The sequence below is a fragment of the Oryzias melastigma genome, linkage group LG13 (assembly GCF_002922805.2).
Source record: "Oryzias melastigma strain HK-1 linkage group LG13, ASM292280v2, whole genome shotgun sequence".
NCBI classification, from domain to species: domain Eukaryota; kingdom Metazoa; phylum Chordata; class Actinopteri; order Beloniformes; family Adrianichthyidae; genus Oryzias; species Oryzias melastigma.
In genome coordinates, this window is record NC_050524.1 from 26,651,747 (window position 1) to 26,668,329 (window position 16,583).

Consider the following 16,583-nt stretch of genomic DNA (forward strand, 5'->3'; position numbering starts at 1 on the left):
TGGGTCACCTGCATCTCGTACAGGTTCGTCCATTTTTTGCCTGCAGACAGTCTGTATTTACCCGCTAGGGTAGTTGTTACTAGGGCTGGGTTTCAATAATAATTTCCAGATTTGATTCAATTCACCAGAGACTTTAAATTCTTGCGATTCGCTCAATTCAATTCCATTAAAATTTGAGTTGACACACTTTAAACATTTAGACAAATTTGTTTAGAAATACATCAATAATCTATATATGTTTTGAAGATATTCATATTAATCTGATACAGTCCACATACTGTAAAATGTATTAGTTTAATAATTGTTAGATTGTTAATACCATGCGTTGCTAAATGGATTTTTAAGTGGAGTACAATTGTTCTGCTTCTCCTGGGGGGCATTTCAGTTTGACCACTAGGTGGCGATCATGCTATAGCATTACACCATATTCCAGAAGAAAGAATGAGCAAAAAAACAATGTTTTAGACCACAAATTGCTTAAAAAATATATCCTTTAAGGATTTAGAAAATTCATGCCTTTATAAAGATGTTCATTTAGTCAGCAATGCACGTTTAGGTCGACTGAGCGTTAGCATTAGTTATCGTATTGGAAATCCCATTATACGTACTTTAGCATTATGCGTTGGATTGGTCTCTACTTTCATGGATCGATTTTTGATCTAAACTTAGATTGATTCAGATAGATTAATCAATTTTATCAACCCAGCTCTAGTTGTGACTAAGGTTAGCCTTTCAGTTGAACTAGCTTTTCCTGTTCAGGAACTTTACAAGTGATCTGCAGTAGCCTCCGTCTTTGAACGCCTCTCACCCTTGTGAGGTGCTGGACGTGTTGTAGACACTGGTGGCAGGAGCAGGGGAGCTGAAGACGGTGTCCAGCTCAGCTAGCGCCGCATAGCGGTCTCCTCCCATGGAACCGGCTGGCAGCTTTGGAGGTAAACCTGCTGCCGCCGCGGCGGAGCTCACGCCTCCAGGAATACCAGCCCCTGCAGGACGGAAAAACACGACGGTCAGTCGACTAAAGCAGACGAATGCTCAGATAGATCCCAGGATACCTGCCATAATCGACCTATTAAAATAATGGAAAATAAATGTTTGTTTAGGGACAAAAAGCACAGTTAAGATCATTATTTAATATCATCTTATTCATAGGATGGTTGAGTTCCATCAAAGAGAGGCCTGTCATCTACACACAGGCTGTCTGTCCAGTAATAAGGACAGATTTTGGTGAAGGAAGAAACAACTTTTTATTGTTGATACAAATATGAGTTTTTCTGTCTTGTCAACATAATTCTGATAAAGTTTACGTTGACTTTCACTCTTTTCTCTGCCTCTTCTAATTGTCCCCATGAGATGTCCTGATGCTAAAGCTGAACTCAGTGAAACAGGCTAGGCTGGAGATGTTTACCTTGCTCTGTTTTGCCAGAGCTAAATCTGTTATCCAGGTCAGCCAGAGCTGCGTACTTATCAGCATGAGCGCCATTACTCAGAGCGGCGTCTTTGGCAGCTCCTGTGGAGTTACTCTGGGAGGAGGAACTGAAGGGTCCAAAGTCAGCACTACACGATTTGGGGAAGTTGTCAAAATGAGCAAAATTAGCATTTGCTAGTCCAGCAGAGGCACTACCTGTGTGAAAGAGAGAAATTGAAAAGGTCATGAGGGAAGCCTTCACTGCTGATCTAAAGACGCAATAGAGGCAGGGAAGAGGAGCAGGAAGAGACGTTGTAACACGGGGAAGGAAAGGAGGCTGTAAATGGGACAGCAGCTTTAGGTGGCGGATAGAAGGAGCTTTTTTGTTCTCTGCAGATTCTGAAGCTAAGAAAAGCATCAAGTTAGTGCCCTCTAGAGGAACATGGAGGAAAGAACAGCTGGTTTCTTCCTTGCTTTGATCACACCCAACCATTTTAAGATTCACAGATAAATAGGAGATAAAGATGTTTATACTTCCCCGCTTTGTTTCAGAGCAGATGTAACATTTGACATTTTGGAGAAGTTGGAACAAATTTAAAGAAAATGCAGTGGAAACAAACAATATTATTTGACTAGGAAAAACAAAAGCTACAATTCCGAGATCCCCGTCCCTCTATATTCAGCATCATTAAAAAAGCACCAAATGTCCTCTGAAGATAAAAGGAGTCAATTCCAACTGTGGTTGAGAGTTCTTCATGTCAATAAATGTCTTCTACAGACAAAAAATGTACATTCCAGGAAGTCTGGAGGTAAATGTAGGTCTATTTCATCAGAAGGACCAACAAACACACTCCTGATTGGCAGGAGTGGTTACCATAGAAATGTTGTCTCGGACCAATCACTGCTCACTGACTCCAAAATAAATAAATAAATAAAAAGGGGACTGAATTGACCTCATTTGGTTGGAGAATGACGTAAACCATTTTCTCTTGATGATGTCATACTCACTCGCTACAATCCTCAGATACAGTCAATGGTTGTGATGCTAAAAAGTAGCAAGAGGACCTGGTGGTACATAAGATAGCAGTGGCAAATTATTAGCTGGAAACGTTTAAACTGGGCTGGCTGTTCCTCACACACACCTATCAAGTCTTGTTTTTTCCCCCATACACTTTGTAGTAAAATCAGTGATGTGCAAAAATGTCCAAATGTCACTTTGAGTAGGAAAATGTAACTAAGGTAACTAAACCACCACAACCTAAAGAAACAGGATGATGAGTCATTGTACTGTAAGAAATGCAGGTTTTGTGAAGCCAAAGGAAAAAGTGTAGGTCTTTGGGAGTGTACAAATACTGATTAAAAATAAATATGTTATGGCTTTAATATGTTTTAACAAACTACAAAATCGTTTAAAGAATTATTCTCTTATAAACCCTTAAAGTATTACTGTCCTAAACTGAAATAGGATACATTCGAGTCTTTAAATTATTTTTCTCTATGGAAAATGCTAAATACTGTTTAATAGCAGAAATGTATGAAAAACACCAAAAATAGTTTTGTGGTGTACTAAACACAGCTCATCAGTTTGTAAAGAGGAAGAATGTTTTTTCTTATTTATTCATTATTTAGCTCCTTTATCATGTATGTGCATTGAAATAACCAGGGAAACATAGAGCACTATGCAGTGGAGAGGCTGGGAGGGTGGAAGTATCTACGAGGGTGGAGGCAGCTATGAGGGCCAGCCCAGCGACAGACTCACTGTGTGCGCTTTGGAGAGGCAGAGCGGCGGCAAACGCGCCCACACTGCAGCTGGAGGACAGCGCAGCCAACGCTGGCAGACGAGAAGAAAACACATGAAAGAGGGACGGGGGGAGCGGCCGAGACAGAGGTCGACAAAGAGGTGAAAGTCATCCGCTGTTCGATCGAACACAAACTGCTGATGAAGCAGGAAAACGGGCAAGTTGCTGCTGTGTTCTGCAGCAGACGGAGCTCTTAAAGACCCCCCCAGCCAAGAAGCCAATCATGACCACACATGTCAAGCAAAGGAAAGCAGTATATAAGATACCCGGTAAATATCTACATATTGTTATGTGACTGAGAGGACATCAGGACAGTATAAAATCATGAGCTTAGACCTATGTGCAACACGCTGAATTATTGTGTTACCTGTGTCACCTAACCATGAGAGGATCTTTTTTTGATCAAACACCTCCATTACAGAATAATGGCATGATAATTGCACAAATATCCCACAAAACTCATTTAAAAAACTCTAGTCTCTTTTACAATTTACCATTTTGAACTGTTAAATGATCAAAACAAACAAGAACAAAACTCAAGGATTTTCTCTGAGATCAGAAGGTATTTGGTGTTGATTTTTGTTGCCTTCATTGCTTCAAATGCGACATTTCATCCACTACCTGGCTTTGGGGGCTGAAATGGAGCCTGGGCTGCTTGGGGGAAACCTCCCGTGGACCCAGAAGAGCTCCCGAAAGCATCAAACTGAGCAAAGTCTGCGTCTGCTTTGGAGCTCTGCGGCGCTGGAGGTGGATGAGGTTGAGACCGACAGATGAGCAAAGAAAAATGAGAAGAAACAAGAAATGAATGGATGCAGACATGGGAGACAATAGTAATGAATAAATAAAAATCATGAATGATTAAAAAAAATGAACATTTCTTAAAGTTCTTCTAAGATTTTAGGATTACAAATAAATATCCTTGAATTTCTTGTGTTTAAAGTGACAATTCCTTTATTTGGGACACACTGGTTAATTACTTTTTGTGTAAAACTTACAAAAACATTATAACTTCCCCTTTAAATATCCCTCTGACAAGTGTGCTTTTATTAAACTTTGACCACATCTTATCAGCTCAACGACAAACTTTGCATAGTTGAGCCCTAAAAATCCACTGTTTGAAGTTGCAGTGTCCACACATTGCCACAAAAAAGAACCTTGATGTATGAGATGAATGAATAAACAGACTTGTGAACATGCAGCTTTTTCTTTCCATCAGGTGCTATCAGTTTTCCTCTGCGCTAACAGGAAAACTGTCAGCAACGTTCACTGAGGCTCCAAACATTTTCCGAAGAAGTCATCCGTTCTATCAGCTCGACTATTAGACAGTTTTTGCAAAGACCACGAGTCAAACCCGGAAATGAGCCACATTTCCCCTCACTTTGCTGGGTATTAGCCTCTTGAGAGAGCTGCCTCTCAACACGACACAGTCAGCAGGATGACTGTTCAAAGTCTAAGTCAAGGATCAACGACAAAAGCTGAAAATATTTCATGTCTGTATTCATCACCGGGTACTTGCTGCTGACAGCATTTCCTCTGCTTTATCTGAAGCTTTCATCTATAAAAAGGTTGAAAATGGAGCCTGAAGGACAAATGAAGTAGAATCAGCTTTTTACAACCCGTCTTTCCAGTTATATAGTGATTAATTATGTTTTAAAACTTCACTTATCAGTAAATTTGATTGTAAATGAAAATAAGCAACTAAAGGAAAAGTCTTCTTCAGATGGATCGTTTCATTTTACATAATCCAGATGGATTAAACTCTAAAAACAAGTCATTTAACAAGACATTATTCATACTCTGAGAATATTACATTCAGGGTTTCACGTTAACCAGTACCAGCAGCCTGTTTGAACAATTTAAAACAATTCAAACAACTTGATGTTAGATTTTTAAAAACATTCAAGACTAATCGGAAGAGGTTTACAAAAACATAACAGACTAACAGAGTATTTTGTGTTGAAAGAGTTTTGTAGAGAAGGTTTTGAGGGTTTCACTGCTGACAAAGTTTATAAAACCTCCAGTTCAATGAGCTAGAGGGCTTCTGGGAATAAAAGTACTGTAGTACCAACAGAAAACATAAAAGTACATTTCTGCCCACAATGACAACCTGAGGAGGCAGAAAATATGCTGAAAACCAACAACTTTAACACATTGAGGCACTTTTGTGGAGGCTTTTGGTTTAAAGACCTGAATAATGAGAAACTTCCTGTTGAGAGCTGAATTCTAATGTTCAAACCTAATGTGAGGTCATCTGTCCAACAGAGCTGGACAGAGACAGAGTGCATTTGTCTATTGTCTAAACTTGTCTTTTCACAGACTTTGATGAAGAACATGGTCTGATTAAGACAGGTTTGTGTTTGGTCTATCCAGATCAAGATCTTGCTATTTGTACATGCTGGGCATGATCTGTGTCTGTGTCTTCACACCTTTTCTCAGGTTGTGTGCTTCCTTACTTGTAGTGCTGTTGAAGTGTGCAAAGTTAGCAAAGCCGGAGGTGGCGGCTGCGTTGGGCGGGGCGGCGAAGATGTCTCCACCCAAGTCACTGAGGAGGTCAAACTTCTTCTCGTGGAACTGCTGCTGCTGATGCGTGTGTGCACGGTTCACCACTGGAGACTGGTGGAGAGGGAAAGAAAGATTAATTAATCCGCGAGATACATTTGTAAAGACGTGTGAGTAAGACCAACGTTTATGAAACAACCTTTAAAAAATAAAAATTAATACAAATAATAGTAATAATAAATAATAATAATAAAAAGACCCACATGACCAGACCAGTCTCCTTTTTTTAATTGCAAAATGTAACCTGTTTCATTATTAATGAACAGGGTTTTTTGTCCTTCAAATGAGCCTCAACTTCAGTAAAACTAGGAGCAAAAACTCTGCATCTAAAGCACTCGCCTGGTTCGGTGGGGTGTTCTTGTTGAGGTGCAGAGCTGGAGCAGCCTCCCCCAACAAGGATTTGAGCGGCCGGACCTCAGGGGTGCTGCTGGTGCTGCTGTTCGATGACCCAGAGATGGAAGCATGGACGGACGCCACTACCTTGGCTTGCTCAGGAGGTACATACCTGGGGGGGGGGGTCACATTCAGAAAACATTTTAGACTTTTCTTTGACAGAGTACTACAATAAAAGGATTTCCAGCCTTTTCGGTAGACTCATCTTTGACCTTGGTGTGTTTGAGGTGAAAAACTTAAGGGAAAGCTTGTCTGCAGCCGCAGCGGCACGTTGAGACAAGTAGTGATTTCTCGACTGCTCTCATTTAGCTCAGCCTTCAGAGACACCAGAAGCAGGACTAAAAATACATCTTTCCAAGCAGCATTCGCCAGATAAGAATGTCAATTATCAGAAGTACCTGGTGAGCATGCGAGCTAATCTTTTGAGTTAACATGGTACCGCCGGCTGAATTCACACAGATTAGGGATGCAGCGACCTGCTGGCTCCATTTATATTTATAGGAAGAGGCTCTCTCATTAGATACAATGACAAATGTGATAACCCTCATGTTTATTTCAATAAAACCTTGTACTTTATTATCTTATTTCTCCTTCTTTTGCATACAACATGGATAGAACGCTCTGACCTACATTCTATGCATTTATTAGAAGGTTTCTGATGGCTTGCTGCAGGCTAAGTTCTGCAAGCTGCCTTTGAGACACAGCGAGGCGCAGAAGAGAAGCTGCACGCCTGCGCCGTTACCGCTCCGATTTCTGCCTCAAAATGTCACTCACCATCTTTTCTTCTCGTATTTTTCTTGAAGGAACTCTTTGACCTTCTGTGGTTCCCTGAAATCCGGTACTGAAGAGGTTCTGTCGTCATAAAGGCCGAGCCAGATTTGTTTACATACCTGAAACACATCAAGTATGGGAATGTTGAACATTCAGCTACGCAGGACTATGGCTTTACAGCAGGACTTTTGGAAATAAAACTCATTTCAAGATTCATATTTTTAAGGCAAAATTGCAAAAAAAAACATCAATTGACAAATAATTTTAGTTTATTGGAAACACATTTCAGTGACTACATTTGTATTTTAAGATAAGAATTCTTGGTAGGACTATTTTTCTTGTCCTTTCTTTTCTGCTCATTTAAAGACATTTTTTTTGGATTGAACATTTGACTTATTTCTACAGGGGCTGTTTTTGAAATGGAAAATCCTTTAGACATGATAAACTCCAGAAGAGAGGACCAAGTAGTTTAGCATTTTAAGAGTACAGGACTTACAAAGTATAATCACCTAAAATTGGCATACGGCATATGTATGCTCACTTTGTACAGAATGCTAAACCCAAAATCAATGTGACGTTAACTTGCTTTATCTAAGGTTTTTCCTAATGTGTGCACAGGGTTGTGTCAAATTTGCACCGCAGATGGAAAAAAAATCTCTCTTTTTTTTGAAGGTTTCACACAGAACTCTTATTTTGAAAATCCCTAGTACTACGTTCACAGAATCCTCGGTAACACGCGTTTAATGAAAGATTAATGAAAAGTCTGTAAATGCACATTTCACACTTTAAAAAAATCGTGTTCATGGATAGCTAAGCAAGTTTCTATGACCATTTTTGGGCTCTGTGTACAAAACATGCATCCACTGAACACGCGTCGAAAGTGAAACGACTTTAACCAATCAGGGACTTTGATTTAGCAGCAGTAATGTATGGGTGGCGTCACAAAGCCTTTCATTTACTGTATCAGAATAGATGTGAAGATGCAAAATTTACAACGTTTCAACAATTTGCACTAAGGACAAACTGTAGGTAAATGCGTTCAAAAACACATTTTTAACCAATTCTTGAACAAGCGTCACATCCGTGGAGTGAACGTACCATAAGAGTTCTGATGTTGTCATTTGTAATTCATTTTTAACCTCTACCAGTGAACCTGCTGTTGCATGGCAGTCTTGAAATAAAATAGCCCCAACCGATTTAACGTCTTTTTTTATACTACCCTTCCTAGGTGGCACAACTCTCATTTTTTTCTTTTTTATTTACCATATTCTCTTTAGAAATGTGTCAAGGAAGAATGACAATATTCCAAGTTTAAAAAGGGTTTGGATAAAGTTTAACAACTTAAACTATTTTTTCCCTTCAATTGAAACTTGAATTTATGAAAACTGTATTTTTACAAAATTACAATAAACAAACAAACACATACACAAAATGACCAAGAGTTTTTAGAAAAAAAATCACATATGACATTAATGTTTTACCATCTTTTAAAACATCTTAGAACTTTAAAATAACAGTGAAAGAGCAATCTTTAACCTATAAATGTGAAGCTCCCTTTTGCTGAATTGTGCATTTTTGCTTAAATGCGGCTCTAAAAACTTTGACATTTGAACTTGAAGAGTTGTAATTGTTAAGAAGATTTCATTTAAATAAAATAAAAAATATTGAGTTTCTACAAATCCTACTTCAGCAATTATTCTCAAAGATTTCTTTGGAAAGTAATCTTTATGTATATTGAAATATTCAGCACTGCAACCCATTAGAGTTTGTCCATCCTTACTGGTATTCAGCTGCGTTTGCCACCATGACAAAAATTAATTGTTTGAAGTTGTGGGTTGACTAGACGTGTGTTTGTTTACCAATTATTCAGCTACACAAACATTCAATGTGTTTGGGAAGTCATCTGCAGAATAATTTGTAAACAAAGTCAACATTCCTACCTCATTTCCGTGTTTTTGAAGAAATTCAATTTCCTGTTGCGTGAAGGTCGTCATGGAGATGGACTTGACTCTGTGTGGTGGGTTCAGTCCTCGTCTGTGGGAGGGGAAATGGATGCTGGGGTCAACTTAATTAGAAGATGATGTAAATGAGAAGACACGATGGCATTCACATCTCGGAACATTGACTTTTAACAACGGAAAGAAGGAAATTATAGAAAGACTTCAAAGACTAAGGATTTACAAAGAGCTGTATTAGCAGCACATTAAAATAAAGAGAAGAATATAACAATGGCAGTGGGCGAAACACTTGCTTCATTTACAAAAGCCGAACCGTCAGTAGAATACCAGCTATGTCAGAATGAATACAGCCTACAAACTCTAAAATATGACGAGGTAACACCTATCAATTAAAGCTTCAGTTCTTTTCCTTCAGAAACACTGTGGGCTCAATTAAAAATGCCATGAAACTTTAATAACTGAGCAAGGACGAACTCCAGGAATACTTTTCCAGGGAAGTTCATTTGGATCCGACTACAAGGTTAAAAGCGATCAATGCTAATCATTAGATTTAGTCTAGAAATATCCAGCTGCACCACTTAAACTTCACAGGTTGACAAAAAAAAACACGAATACTCAAGACCTTGCACTGTTAATATTAAATAATCTGTTCTTTATTTACAAACAGACAAAACACCCCACGGCTAAAAAAAGAAACCTCACAAAAAGAGAAGACGATGGAGCGATCGCGTCTAAACTTGTGAAAACCAGCTGTGAAACTAGAGCTAAAGTGTTACATTAGTACACATAATGTAATTCATAGAAGGGAGTCTACAGTGAAATAGGAGATAAACGTACTAAATTATTCACTGCTACCGTATACAGAACTTTATTCTCCTCTATTCTTTACATCCAAGCCAAATGAATAAAGGGTTTTATAACAGACAGAAATGATCTCTTAGCAGAACTTACAACAGAACCAATTCATAAACGAGAAAGAACGTCCTGTTAGACAAATGTTAATGGATGCAAGATTTCAAAATAAAACTACGTCTTTCTTGTGCAGCTTTCAAATTTAGCCCTTAGTAGGAATAAAAGGACTTGATTTGGTGCTTTGTTGGATTTTTCAGTGACCTGAGTGATCAGATCCTCCTCCCTATTAGATGAAAAAAAATAAAGTAGGTCAAGAATGGAAGGAAATCCTTGTACCCTTAGGGCCTAAATATGAAGGCAGTGCATCTGTTCTATTGCTCCAAACAAGGCCTTCGAGTGGCAGAAAATAATTTTTTTCTGGGGCTTTTCTTTAACTACTCTGCTGTATTTTAATTGGATTTAATTCTAATTCTAGGAGAAATATCTGTGCATAAAACACAAGAATGACGTTGATTGTTCCACCTACTTCTGATCAATTCAGTTGTTTTTAAATCAGGTTTCTGTGTTCACCTACTTCTCCTCATTTCTGCCGTTTGTGACTTGTATGAGATTGCTGCTACGTTTTGGAAACCAGTGAGTCTTTTTGGGGTTATTGTGTCAGATGTCACGGCTGCACCAACTCTGTTGTCATGACGACTTGCAGAACAAGTCTAAACATCAATTTTCATTGAGCAACTTCTTGGCTTGCTTTTTGATTTGACCTTTTTTTTTTTAAGATACTCATTTAAAAGCTCAGATCTATTCTGATAAACCTGATGCAGCTGTGAAGCTCTGCTGTCTGCAGATGCTGATCAGAGTCATTTGAGGGTTTTCTCCAACCATTTTCTAAAGGTATTTCCTCCCACAAAGAGACATTCTTAAATCTTTTAAGTGAAGGCACTGAATAGGAGTATATAGCGTGTCATTACCCTCTAGATGTTTTATACTGAAAAGTGCCTTGACTGCTAACTTGAGAGATTACAAGCAATATTCAGATTCTAAATGTCTGTTGGGAAACTTTTTTGCACTTTGTGCTGTTAATCATGGAAAACTGTTTGACTAAATTTCAAACTTTACTGTTTTTAAGCTTTTTTGGCACTTCAATGTGATTTTAGTTAAATTATCGGCATTTAAAGTGATTTTCATATGCTAGCTCGATTAACACACGTTTGTTCTTTAACAGTTTTAGAAATGTTGGTAATTTGATTGAATGTTAGCATAATGCTAACTCAGTTAGCTGATGTAGCTAATATTTACATCAAGCAAAGGTTGTGTCCAAATTGCCTCACTACTCCTCAACTCCTAGGAGACTATACAGTGCCCCAGATTTTTAAGAAAAAAATTCAGACATGTCAAATATGCATAATCTCTATTCTAAAGTAAAAATCTCAAATATAAAACATTGTATGAATCCACTGTGTTCTGATGATGATGAAAACTTGGATGGTTCATAAGAAATAAATGTACACTTTTTGGAATGACAAATTGTTCAGATGAAATGCATTGTGGTCTCTATTTGTCATCAATGCACACTGTTTTTTTCACTAAGACTTTTGGGAAATGTCCAGGGCACTGAATTTCAAATAGGTACATTCAGACACCCCAACAAGTGGCAATTCCCCGATATAGAACAATGAGTGGTGAGGGAATTAAGACACAACCTCACTCAACCAGTGAGTTTTAATACCATCGTATTTTCTGAATTATATCTTGCACCTTTTTGTTTTTTTGGGATAGTTTCACCAGGGGTGCAACTTATACTCGGTTGCAACGAAGTCAGAAAAATTCAGAAACATTTATTCCTTCTGATAAATTCTGATGACATTTGCAATTGCAGCCAAATTTTTAGCCAACTTTGCGTTCTACAATTAGCTTCAGTTCAGTATTTTCATTAATCAGTTTACAACATTCACAGTGGCATTATAGCAGGTGATGCATTTTTTTTTCTATTCAGCAATTCTATTCAACACACCTCCAGGGTGTGTTGAACTCACAACATGGTATCTAAAAATGTATGTATGATTAATAAACAACTCATTATTGGCAAATAAATAAACTTAAGGTGTGTAAAATTGATCAAGAAAACAAGTGGAGACAAAAGAAAACACCCTAATATTTAACCTTTGAATTGAAAGTCCTGTTTGCCGTCTGTGATGTTTGTACCTCACTAGAACCACTTAGTGAGTCTTACATCTCTCCTTACTCAGGATACAAAGGACAAGTGGAGCTACCTCCTGTTATGAGCAATTCCTATCGGAATGTTTTCCAGGGAAGGTCCCAACCTTCACAAGGAATGTGTTTACATAGCAAATTCCAACAACACCCATTAAATAACCACAACTAAGAGAGAGAAGATAGTAAGTAGGTGGTTGTGCCCCTTCCAATGCCCTTAAGGAAGTCAACTGTCTGCACAAGATCCTACTCAGTTGGTGTTTTTGTCTTTAAAAGGCAACCAATTAAATTTTTTGACACATTTAAAGAAAAGAAAATCACAGAGATTGAATCTCATTTGAAAGTTTGGATTTTTTTCAAATTTAATTACATGATTACAGAGTCGTTTCCTTTTCCAGCTGATTATCGCCACACTCTGACCCACCAAAAGATGCCAATGTAAAGACTTCCCTTGTGTGACTCACTCCACTTCTGTTTTGGTTGTTTGCTTTTTATTTGTGGTAAACATGTTTATTTCAACATTAATAAAGGTTATACTCAAATTTAGTTGCTAGTCAGTAAACAGATATAAACATTAATTGTATTGTTGTTATTAATGTCTATATTGCAGAAAGTTCCAGCTAGAATTGGATTCCTAAATTAGAATTTGTTGTAAGAAATTATGTGGATGAAAGCAGGTGAGTTGAAAATTTCTGACAAAAATCACAAGAAAAATGTATCGTCTTACATTTGAGGTTGAATGCTGATATCACGAGGATGTCACTAGATATTAAAGCATATATCTGCGTTGTGCTTTGCTGGAGAATAAACTAAGAGTGGTGTGACCCATCTAACAAAGTCAGGGGTCATTGTCATTCTGAAAAGTGCTTCCTATCCATTATCTGTTTCATATTGTAAACCAAAACACTTAACTCTCAATGCTCCACTATCTCATCATCAGTCTCGAAGACCAACAGAAAGTTCCTCCTTACTCTGTTATTGACCACAGACATCTATAAACGGGAATCAAAGTCTGATATCACCCACTGAATTCTGCACATTGATTTGAGCTTAACAACGTTAAAAACGAGCAGGACAAAGTCAACGTTGAAGCTTTGTAGGGTCCACTCGCCCCAAGAAATAAAGCAACATATGTTCCTGTTTGTTTTAGGTTTCAAATCTGACCTTTTAACAGAGAAAATGGAAACTGCTTTAGCCACCAGCCTCTAATGTTCATTGGAGGAACATTTAGGATTCCTGGTGTGCTTCAAATTGAGTAACAGAAGGTGGGGGCTTGCTATAGACATGTATCTGTGATGCTATAATTAGTGCTGTGGTAGGAAGGCCCTGTAGAAGTTCAGGAAGTATTGTGGAGTTTGAAATGTCTCCACAAAAAAAAACTCTGCTCTTGCAACCTTGAAACAAGAACTTCTTTTTTTTATTCAGAAGTGTTGAGAAAACCTTCACTATTGTGCAACAAACTGATAAACTCCGTTCTTCCATTCATCTATGGTTTTGTTTTGAGTGTTTTTAAGTTTGATTTGAACAAAAATGCTCACACTTTTTCTTCAAATAACAAAAACACGTTCCAAATGATTCCTCCATATCAAAGTTTTGGTATTCAAGCTCAATGCTGAGACTTCTCTGCAAAGGTCTGAACAGTTTGCTGCTTCCTGTTGCACACATACAACATCACATGCTGCTGATGCAGGAGTGCGGTGAGGCCATACCACTTCCTGAGCCTACAATCACACTCAGCTTCCTGGCTGTGTCACACAGGGAAGACTTTGATTCAACCGTGACCGTAAACAACAGATTTATAAACTTAGCATAAGACTGATGTTAGATGTGCAACTTCAAGATTAAGAAAAGCCAAACAAACTTTTTTTGCAGTAAAAAAGTTTTAAGGATTGGTTAAATGGTAAATGGTGTATACCTGTATAGCGCTTTTCTACCTTCTATGAAGGTCCAAAGTGCTTTACAGTCACCTTCACACACTGATGGCAGCTCCACTGCTGAACACTGGCGCCAACCTTCCACTAGAGTCAAGTTGGGGTTCAGTGTCTTGCCCAAGGACACTTCAACACAAGGCTGGGAAAGGCGGGAATCGAACATGCGATCTCCCAATCGCCCTACCGCTGCCCACAGCCACCCCATGAAATGAAATATACATTAGGAAACATACATTTCATTAAATATTTTAACATCTAATCAGAAACTGTAAAACTTGAGGTGGTGTTGAGGGGGGATTTCTTTTTACCTAGCAAAATGTAATTTTTAATATTTCACTTTTTTTCTTTCATCAGTCGAAACAGTTTGATCTGTGGATCATCAATGATTATTTAAACAGATTTCTATAGAAAAACACCAGAACATACTTTAAATTCTGCTGTCCAAAAAATATATATATTTTCACAATGTCCTTGCTCTGAGAATGCAAAAGTGTTTGTGTTTTTAAATAAATGTAAAGAAGCAAAGACATCTTAAAAATAATTTTAAAATATATTTAAATAGCATACTAATAGCAAAGCCATGGATTAAACAGGTAGATACAAATTTAGATATATGGATTTATCAAACACGTGTTCACTTTTTGGCTTATCCCTTCACGGCTCATGACAGTAATTCAGCTTTTCACTGATTCACATAGGTAGTTTAGACACCTCGCCTGACACAACCCTGTATTTTATCCGGGCTGGGGACAGGCACATAGGGAGACACAGATTTGGGGCCCCTCGTGGCTATATACTTGGATAGTAGTGCAAAGGTCTACCCAAAGGACCCACACTGGATGAAGATGAATGACGATGATCAAACTGATTTCCTGCCTACCACACCCCCACTTAACCATGAACTCAGATATTCAGATACATTCAAATCTATGAATGATTTCCTCTTTTTTTAAAAAATGCCAAGATAATTTATTTTTTCAAAATAAAAAATAATTCTGTTCCGTTCGCTTTAAATTTCCTCATCTAAATTAATTTTCTTTGTTTAATTAAGTATCAATTGTATGGATATTTTTGGACGTAAATGGAATAAATAAATAATTTTATATCTGTATTGCCATAATAAATATATGTTTTAATATTTCTAAATTATGCACCAAATAAAATAATTAAATTGTGTAATAAAATTACTTTATTAGCATTGTGACAGAAGCAACCAGTAAGTTTCATTTTCCAATGCAGAGCCATCAGTGTGTCATGAATTTAAGGTGGCATCCTTCCAATTACATTTTTCAACATTATAAATTGTTGAGATAAAAAATGTAAGATTACCAATTTTCATAAAGCTGAAAACGTTATTTATATATTTTTTTTCTTTAAATGTGCCGGTCTTTTTTTCCATGGAAAGACGTGTTTTGTTTTGTAAACCAATTTGTGTTAATAAACAACGAAATGTTTTTTAAATAAAGTTTTATTTGATTCGATAACGTTCCCATCAAAATAAAAGCCCAGAATGTTTGGTTCTCTGGCACAAAGGTGGTAGGCCAGGTGAATGTCATCCGCAGTCAAAACACCTAGTTACTCTGTAACTAAAGGAACATTTTAGTGGAAACGGGAAGCAGCGGGAAAGTCGTTTTTGTAGAGTAAAAGTCAAGTTAACAGTGAGTCATTAACAGTCGAGTTACGTTGAGTCCTTAAATGACGAACAGAAATAGATGGCGGGGCTAAACACATAATACAATGCTAATAAAACACTTCCAGCTCAGTTATCTCAGAACTAACGGTCACCGCCCTTTTTGTTTGGCTTGTACGTGTATTTATTTTGAGCATATATTTTAATTAATCCGAATATAGTGTCATATCGTCTCAATCATTGAAATGCTATGGCTTATAAATCTGTAGGGTCAAGGCTTGACTCGAACTCGGTGCTCTCATATTTTTAGGACATTCTACCGCGTTTCTAGCCGCCGGTTTTTGGCAGAATGCTGCTGGCTTATCTATGAAGCCAGCGTTCAAGTGTCAGAAGTTCCAGAGCTAGCATGAGAAGCTAAAGGAGCTAGCATCGAAACAGCTGCCCCCGTTGCCTTTAAAACATTTTTTGTTTTCCATCGACACCCCTGGGTACCCCACCCAAACGCAACACACTCAGACATAGTCACAGCAGCTAGAGTCACTTACAGCAACCGCGGCGCTACTACTAGTTATTTCTCCAACGTTAGCTCATGCTAACACGCGTTAACCGAGTCAGCAAAAGCGTCCGAAATGCCCGAGGTGTCAGGACCGAAGTCCCGCTGAAACTTCATACTTACAAGATGCCAGAGCAGGAGGTGCACACGAAGGAGCCCACGGTCATGTTGGCATAGGTTGGGCCGCGCTGATCGCAGTCAAAGCACTTTCTATTGGGGGGCAAACTCGTCATTTCTCTCAGCATCTTCAGGTGTTTCTCCTCTTGTTTTCGTTTCGCGCTCGCCGCCATGGTCAAGAGTCTACGGCGCGATGAAATAAAACCAGCAGGAGTCAAAAGGTCAGACCCAACTAAGACAAAGGGATACGCTTTTTAACGGTTCCCGACTTGCACGAACCACTGAGAGGGGATGGGTGGTTGGATATGCAGTCTGGGCGGCCTCACGTCGCCTCGAAAGGAAAGATTCGAGGGATGGAACAGGAGGAGCAAGATGACGCATCTTCTACTTCCTGTTTCACCCAA

The 16,583-nt window shown here is 38.3% G+C and overlaps 1 protein-coding gene across 6 annotated transcripts in view; it reads right to left on the minus strand.

Moving 5' to 3' along the window:
• The window catches only part of agfg1a (ArfGAP with FG repeats 1a), a 20,538-nt gene extending 3,955 nt beyond the window's left edge, over positions 1–16,583 (minus strand). For 3 of the 6 annotated variants that reach the window (XM_024276943.2, XM_024276941.2, XM_024276942.2), the window contains exons 1-8: positions 16,186–16,583; positions 8,868–8,961; positions 6,931–7,046; positions 6,103–6,268; positions 5,658–5,817; positions 3,826–3,945; positions 1,406–1,621; positions 809–983 (exon numbers count right to left, since the gene is read on the minus strand). In XM_024276943.2, coding sequence (XP_024132711.1) covers positions 809–983; positions 1,406–1,621; positions 3,826–3,945; positions 5,658–5,817; positions 6,103–6,268; positions 6,931–7,046; positions 8,868–8,961; positions 16,186–16,352 — 1,214 coding nt within the window. In that variant the 5' untranslated portion in view covers positions 16,353–16,583. The remainder of the gene's footprint in view (positions 1–808; positions 984–1,405; positions 1,622–3,825; positions 3,946–5,657; positions 5,818–6,102; positions 6,269–6,930; positions 7,047–8,867; positions 8,962–16,185) is intronic. The other 3 variants (XM_024276939.2, XM_024276944.2, XM_024276945.2) reach the window with 3 other exon arrangements.